Below are 8,097 nucleotides of genomic sequence, written 5' to 3'. Positions count from 1 at the left end.
TTCCACATGTGTTTACTGGATCTGCTACCAAAAGTTCCCCACAGAAAGGGCTCGTCCCTGCGAGCAGAACATAGAGGCAGGGCTGTAGCAGTTGCCTCGGTCAGCTTCACGCCAGCCTCTCCCTCTGTCCTGTTCTGGAATGAGTCTCAGGGCTAGCTCGGCCTCTTCACTTGGGGAATCAATAAACCCAAGAGTCTGCAGCACCCCCAGAAAACCACTGTCCCAGCACTTGCTGGAGGGAGAGGTGCGCTCTGAGTTTCAGCACGTGCACATTGATGTTGCCTCAAAACAAGGTCTTGCTGTGGACCGGGTCCCTGGAGACACGTACTTAGAGCCTATGGGGAGAAGAGAGAAAGGCTGACGCAAAGACTGCTGCGCAAACATGTGCCCAGCACTGCTGTGACGGGTCCCCAAGCTGGGGCAGGGGCTCTCAGGCTCGGGCAGGGGCTGGAGGTCGAAGGCTCTGACCTGCCCAGGGCCAGGTGTGTTCAGGCTCCGCTGAGATGGTGGGTGTGGCTGTCTCCCTGCGTCCTCCTCTCTCTCCCCCCAGCCCCCCAATTCTTGTAAAAATTGCTGATGGCTTACAAATGCTCCAGGATTTCTGTTTCCCTTGAAATTCATATTTCAAACTGTAAAGAACCATTTCTCCTGGGAATAGGCTTCCTCTCTAGACACTCTTCTTCTGTCTTAGTCCCTCCAGCCCTGACCTGTGGAACGGCTCCCCGCCTCTTCCTTGATGTGTGGAAGCAGCCATCGGCTTCCACTTCTCCTCTGGCGGGAATCCCGGTGTCCATGCCCTCCTTCCCACTGTCACAGTGCTGTTCCGTCCCACACCACGTCGGTGGTCTCAGGGGCCCACAGCCTGTCACGTGGCTCCTTGCCACGTGAGTCTCATCGGGCCAACGGCCCCCACCCCCGGGCCAGCGCCGTCTCGTGCAGGACACTCTTTCCCGCTGGCCACTGGAATGCCCCAGGCCTTCGCTGTGTTCCTGAAGCCCAAGCTCTCACCTTCACACTCTCGTTCTGATTCCTGGCCTTCACCTCTTATGGTGTTGTTGAGAAGACAGAGACAGTCCGGTTGGAACTGCTTTCCTCCCTCCTCCCATCCCGCTCAGCCCACCCTCCACTCCTGCTTCTGTCCTCATGGTCCTTCAAGTAAANAAATATTATGGTAATATAGTGCCCAGGTCTGGAGCACCTCAGGACACCTTTCACTCCCCACCTGGCTGGGGAAGTAAGACTGTGAGGTATTTAGGTCTGTGTCTCCCCCACCCTACTATTTGAAGCTCCGGTGGACTCCCTGTGGCCCACCCATCAGAAAGAAGAAGACCCACTCATCAGAACTCCAACTCGGACCCCAGGAACCGTCAGAGCCTGCAGCCTGAGATGTCCTCCCCTGTGGCGATGGATGGAGTGTGGCCCGTGTCACGAGCTGCTGCACACACAGCACACAGCCTGTGGGGTGTGTTTGGGTTGGCTCTGCCTATTGTCATGCAGACCTTTACAATTGGGTGTCAGTTTTTAAAATCTGAGAATTTCAGGTCAAAACCTCAAGTTTGAACTCTTCCTGAGTGCCTGTTTGGGAACAGTCACCCATACACCCCCAGTTAACCACCAGCCCACCCTTCTTTCATGTAAGGTTCAGCAAACTGGAGCCCATGGGCCAAATTCTGTTCATAATTCTTGAGCTAAGAATAGTTTTTACATTTTAAAAAGGAGAAGAAAAAGAAGAATATGCCATGGAGGCTGCATGCAGCCTCCAAAGCTTAAATATTTCCTCTTTGTCCCTTTACAGAAAAGGTTTACAGACCCCTAAACTAGGTCTTGCCATGGTCGCCACTGAGGCTTGGGACTCCTGTGGCATCACCCATTGTAAAGCTTCACAAAGGAGGAATCACTGCCACTTACACAGCATCCCTGTCTAATGTTGGAAAATAGCATTGTTCCAACTCTGCCAACACTGAGTTTATTTTCATATGAAAGCACACAAATGCATTATCGTACCCTCTAATCCATCTGACCTCAGGACACAGCCGCAAAGCAGAGATCAGTGTCTGGCACACTCTTCCCGACTCCTCTCAGCAGCCCTTCGCCCCTGAAGAGGAGAAGTCCAGAGATAAAGTGGGGACACTGCCAGGAGTTAATGAGATCAACTCCTAATGGACCAGAAGTGCAGGGACGTGCCAGGTTTCTTTGACAGAGATCAGTCTGTCACATCCACAGCTGACCCTCACCCAAGACCAACTTCCCCATTAGCAGCTGTGCCCTGAAGGTCACGTGTCACTTAGTGCCTGTGACTGAGTCTGGAGTGGCTGATCCCGTCATCGTTTCGTTATGAGTCTGTCCATAGAACGTGGACGCTCAATTATACGGGAGCTCCTTGAACCACCACTGAGTTCTCCCAGATGCATCAGAGAACGGAAGGTCAGCATTACGAGAGGGTCGCCACACCGAGTCCTGAGGCTTCGCTTGGCTCTGGCACTAAGTCGCTGGGCCTCGCGTCCTTCTTCATCACCGTCCAGAGCAGCGGCTCCAATCTAGAAGTTTCCTGCGTGCTGAGCCAAAGGCTGAGGGGAACAGGATGTGATGAGGGCTGAAGGAGTAAAAGCGTGTCACAATACACACATGAATATCGGTGCATGTTAGCCCACTGTGACATCCGTTGTGCTCTTCAATGAGAGAGTCAGATGCACAGGGTCTGCCCGCTGAGAACCAGGGGCATCCTACGCCTGAGCCTTCAGCAATCTGCTTTTGTCGTTGTTGTGTTTCTGCGGCTTCCATTTAGAGACTTTGGAAATTAGACAAATCACTGACCTCCTTGCTGCTCCTCATTTATGCCCAGCGTATTCCCGCCAGCTATCATAGAATGTTCTGGAATATTCTTCCCTCTCCTTCCATACCTCTTTCAAGTCTTTGCTCAAATATCATCTTCTCAGTGAGTCCTAGTCAGGACCCCGGCTTCATTATTTAAAGTTTAAAGTTCGGCCCACAACCCTCTCTGTCACAAGCGGTCCCCTCTCTCTATTAACATTCCGGTTTTTAAAAACAGCATCTATCACCATCAAACATATGATGCAATTTACTTATTATTTTGTTTGTGATCTATTTTTGGCCTCTACCACAAGGGGGGGTTAGTTGCCTGTTTTGTTTACTGCTGCATCCCAGACACTGAGACCAGTGTTTGGCACATAATAGGTGCTAAGTAAATAATAGTTTAGATAGCTAAGCTATTTATTTAGTAAATCGTTATTTAAATGCATGCAAACTTTCCCCATCTATTGAGTTGTCGGAAAAGTCATGACATATTTTTTCTATGTTTTTCATTGCAAAAATGTGTCATAGTTTTTCCGACATCCCAACAGATATCATCAACTGTTCTTGGTTTTATTTTGGTTTTTAATGAAACACAGTCTTGGTGTCCTTTGCCTGGCAAAAAAAACATCCCTCTCACCCACAGTTCTTCTATCAGAGATAAACACATGGTGTGGAGTCATGCAGTTGTCCCCTCAGTCCATTTTTTATCCACTCTGTCTCCCAGTCCTTGCCTAGTTTCAGACATGGCACATAGGAGGCCCTCACTAGGTTCCCCAACAAGGAAACCAGAGATGGAGATTTGGGAGTGATTCCACCGGGGTGGTTCAGTGCTGAACGACTGATGTTATCTCCAGGCTTCCCCTGGTGAAACCAGGGGATTGATACATGGAGGAGAGACTATTTTGAGGGCAGAGGGGAGTGTGAGGCTGAGCCCTGGTGTTCGCTGGTCCGAAGTGAGAGAGAGAACAGTCCACTGAGAGCCANTTTTTTTGAAAATTTTAAGTTGAGACTGAAAAGTTCCTTGTGCTTTCAGCAATCAGAGAAATATAGGAAATAAAACAATACTACCTTTGAAAAATATATCATCATTCTTGTTTCCCCTGCCAGTTACAATCTAAAGTTGGAAATATGCCCTGTTTTTATATAAATAACAAAAGAATTCAGGAGACGTAGTCTTACTGACTTTTAGGAGTGAGAATTCCCAAGAGAAGGAAAGTGTGATTTGGGGAACTTGCCGTGTCTCCCTCAGGGGTAAATACTAACTCTGTGGCTCCATGTGCAGTTGGGCGTGTGTCAGGCATATCCCCCACTTCAGAACCAGAGTGCTCCCTTGTCCAGATGTTTCTAGCATGTTCCTGACTGAGCAGAGTAGCCTACTAGATGCTTTTTCAATGTTCTCCTCCCCCATTATCCATTCATGCAGGCTGATGCCTGAGATTCCTTTAGTTGAAGCTAATGTCTTTTATTACCCAAGTACAGACAAAAGACAAAGGTAAATAATTACAAGAGCAATGCCACTCTGTACTTAAATCATCACAAATGTGTAAATGGCAGATATAGAAGTTATAGTCCAAAGTCTACTGTTGACAGACATTACTTATCTTCTGATACAACACAAGTTAGAACTTTGCCATCTCAGCAAGAAGGGTAACCGACTCTACCAAACACTCAGCCCAAACCCTGGCCTTTCTCTGCCCTTCCTGTCTTGGTGGCCCCTCTCCACCCACCATTTATCACCTTCCACCTCCCATCCCACCTCCAAACTCAACCCACCCCGTGAAATCTACCTTGCACGTGGCTTTGGTTCATGACGCTGTGTTCTAAGGGGTCTGCAGACACTTTCTATAAAGGGCCTGAGAAAATACTTTCAGCATTGTGGGTCATAGGTCTTTGTCTTAACTCTTCAACTGGGCCATTGTGACACAAAAAGCAGACACAGCCAATAAGCAAACAAGTGAGTGCAGCTGAACTCCAGTAAGCCTTTGCTTGGGCACACTGAAATGAAGCTCATGTGATTGTCACATGTCACAAAATATTCTTCCTCTTTTGATTTTTTGATTTTTGATTTTTGGCAACCATTTGAAAATGTAAAAAACATATACATTCTTAGCTAAGAGCCATATAAAAACAAGTGGCCAAACAGGCTTGGCTCCAGGAACAGAGTCTGTCAACCCTGCTTTATTTACTAAATTGAGAGGGGACCTAGGGAGAAGCCACCTACAACTGAAATGCTTCACGAGTAGCTTCCTGTTAATTGGTTCTTTGGACAGAGATTCAAAGCCCTGAGTAACTCTCTCTAGGTGGGGAGTTAAAGCCTCCCTTTCACTGAGCAGGTCCTCTGAGCTTCAGATCTTCAGTTCTTCTGGGCAAACCGTACTTAGTGGAAGTTACAAAGACCTGACAGCAGCAGTCTGGCATATGGTTGAGGCGGGTCACTCCTTTGCAAAGCCTCCCTGTCTTTGAAAACCCAGCCTTCTGCACTTGCTTAGCACACCTGGGTCCACTGTGTCCCTCCCAGATCTCTGTGGCCTTGTGCTGGGTCAGCCCCACCCTCCTTGGCCATCCTGCCACCCTCAAGGGCCCCCTTTACCTACAAGAGAGCTATTCCCTGTTGGACAAGCCCACACACACCCATCTGCACGGGAGGGGCTGAGTCCTTCGGAATCTCTCAGCTACCACTAAATAGTTGGGGCCCCAGCCTTAGGCTCACAGACTAGTGCGCACTCCCTCTCAGCATCTGAATGCAAACCCCTTTCCCTCAAAATCACTGTTGCCTGCAGACTTAAACGTGCAAGCTGAACCAGTCTCCCAAAACCTCAGTCTCCAGGTAGATTCTTGCCTAGCGTGTCCCCAGCTCCACCCCTCTTTGGCCCCCAGAAACCTCCTGCGGCTCTCCTCCTCATCCCCTCATTCCTTGGTCTGAACCCAGGGTGCCTCCATTCCCCTGCCAGGTCCCCCACTGGCTCCATTCCCAGGCTCTGGAACACTGAGCATCACCCTTCTGACGGACTCAGAAGCTCCCTCTGGCTTCCCTGAGCTGCAGTAGCCGACTCCCCCTCCCGAGCTACCTGGGTTGGCAGCGGAAGCTTAAGTAGGAGGCGTGACATCTAGAGGCCCTGAGGTTAGGCCGGAGCTATTCCTGGAGACCAGTTCTCACAGCTGCTCTATACAAAACAGCGCCTGGTCTGCATATGTGCCCTGAACTCTTTTGTTAGGTCACTGGCCAAAGCCACTGGATAAGCTCTTATAGCTGATGAGAACTGCTATATGTGGCTAACAGACAGTATGATACGCAAAGGACAGCAAAATTTAAAAAAAAATGGAGGGGCCTAGAAAGAGAGCTATTCAACAAATGTTGGTTGGTTAGATGAATGAATGAATTAATGAAAGAATGGATGAATAGATGGATGAAATAGGAATCACTCTACAGTTTAGAAATTGAATCAATGGAGTCCTGTTTTATAGTAGTTAACCTCGATTTCATCCCATAGCATTCTACGAGCCTGTTTCTAAAATTCTACATTTGTGTCCCAAGCCCACACACCCCCTTGGCGGCCACTTCCTGCTCAGCTGCCATCTCTGACTCAATGTGGGTGACTGTTGGCTGCATGTCAGAGTTCTTGGCTCCTCAAGATGGTGCACACTTCAAACCTTCTGTCATTCATGACTATTTCTCAAACCTGAATTCAATAGCTCCTCTGTTCTAAGCACATCTCAGTGTCAAGTCGCATCCACTGTTTGTTTCATCACATGACACCCCCTCATTCTTTCCCAGCCTTCGATGGNGGCAGTGAGGAGGCAAGGAGCCCCAGTGCCCAGTGACCATGTGAGCACCAGGGTAAACAACTGGTGCTCTAGTGTGCTGATAAATGCATATTCAACGTACGATATTTTCAGCTTCCAGTGGGTTGGCTGGGACATAACCCCCTCGTGAGGTGAGAAGCATCTGTGTGTTACATTATTACTCAAAACTGCTTCCTCTGAAAAACAGGAAAATGTGTCACCTGGCCTTGCCTCTCCCCAATCCGACCTTCACCTTTACCCTTTCTTTCACTGCCAAACTCAGCTCATGTTCACTGTGCTTCCTGAGCTCCTATATGCTCCTCGCCCTCCTGCAAATGGGCATCCCCATCCGCAGAAATGTTTCTTTAGCAGCTGTGATCGCACAATCGTCAATCCAACGACACGTTTTCATCCACAGGGGCCTCTCCCTGCTGACTCCTGGGTCACCGTTTGCTTCTACTCTCAGATGACACTCGAGTGTATGCTGTGTTGTATTGTCCTCGTGTGTGCGTGTGTGTGCGTGTGCGCACACTCACACGCATGCACATATGATTGTCCTGGTTAGATCATGAACTCTGGGTGGACGAGAATGCTTTTTTCCCCTTAGTTCTACACGAGGTACTTAGCACGCAGTACATTTCTAAGACACGTTAATCGGCCGTCACTGGGTATCGCTGGAATCCAAACAATCAGTAGAAATAGGTGTGTGACTTGCACCCTGTTTTACTCTTCAGCTTTGCTTCTGCCATCAGAGGACACAGCCTGTGGTTCACAAGAATTTTTGATTGAAAAGTGTGAAAAACTAAAGCGGTCAGGGAGACTCAAGGTAGAAGTATCTGCTTTTTTTTTTCCCTCAGTAGCTCTGAGCAACCCAAGGGACCCCAAAGCCATGTAACTAGGAGAGACTGCCAAGGGAAAGAGACTGCCACACACACAGTTTTCTAAAAAATACAAGGTATTTTACCCGTTACCTTGAGGTTTATTAATGAAGTTGTCAAGGACACGGAGAGGAGGAATACCAGGACAGCCCTTGGAGTCACATTTCCTGGGAGTGAGAAAGCCCAGGCTAAATTTAGTGCACAGGGACTCTGCCAATGGATTTGCCCACTAATGCTGAAAATGCTGTCTGTGCTGACGTAGCCCAGGCTCGGAGCCTGTGTGGGGCTGTGTAGGTTTCAATCCACTCTGGAACTCATTCTAACCAGCCTGTGGGTTTTGGTCTTTCAGCTCCTGACGGCCCACCTCAGGAAGTTCACCTGGAGCCCATATCATCTCAGAGCATCAGGGTCACCTGGAAGGTAAACCGAGAAACACTTGTTTTCCTAGCAGCTTTTCCTTGGGGTTGAGCACTTCACTCACGTTAAGTGTTATGAGGCCAAAACACTAATCTCATTCTGCATAATTAGATTAAAAGCCTTTTCTTAAGACCCACTATTTGTAGCCCCATTTCAAGTACTTTGACAGCAAACCTACATCCACAGAGAATAGTGTTATGTCTTG

General features: G+C 48.6%; 1 protein-coding gene across 1 annotated transcript in view; it reads left to right on the top strand.

The window, feature by feature from the left end:
• Positions 1 to 8,097, top strand: part of LOC109372653 (Down syndrome cell adhesion molecule) — a gene marked incomplete at both ends in the record, with an annotated part of 567,322 nt that overhangs the window by 522,933 nt on the left and 36,292 nt on the right. The window contains one exon of the mRNA XM_019626036.1: positions 7,825 to 7,895. Coding sequence (XP_019481581.1) covers positions 7,825 to 7,895 — 71 coding nt within the window. The remainder of the gene's footprint in view (positions 1 to 7,824; positions 7,896 to 8,097) is intronic.

Source organism: Hipposideros armiger, unplaced genomic scaffold, assembly GCF_001890085.2.
Source record: "Hipposideros armiger isolate ML-2016 unplaced genomic scaffold, ASM189008v1 scaffold_653, whole genome shotgun sequence".
Taxonomy (NCBI): Eukaryota; Metazoa; Chordata; class Mammalia; order Chiroptera; family Hipposideridae; genus Hipposideros; species Hipposideros armiger.
Note: the sequence above shows the minus strand (reverse complement) of the source record. Positions and strands in the feature narration are given on the sequence as shown.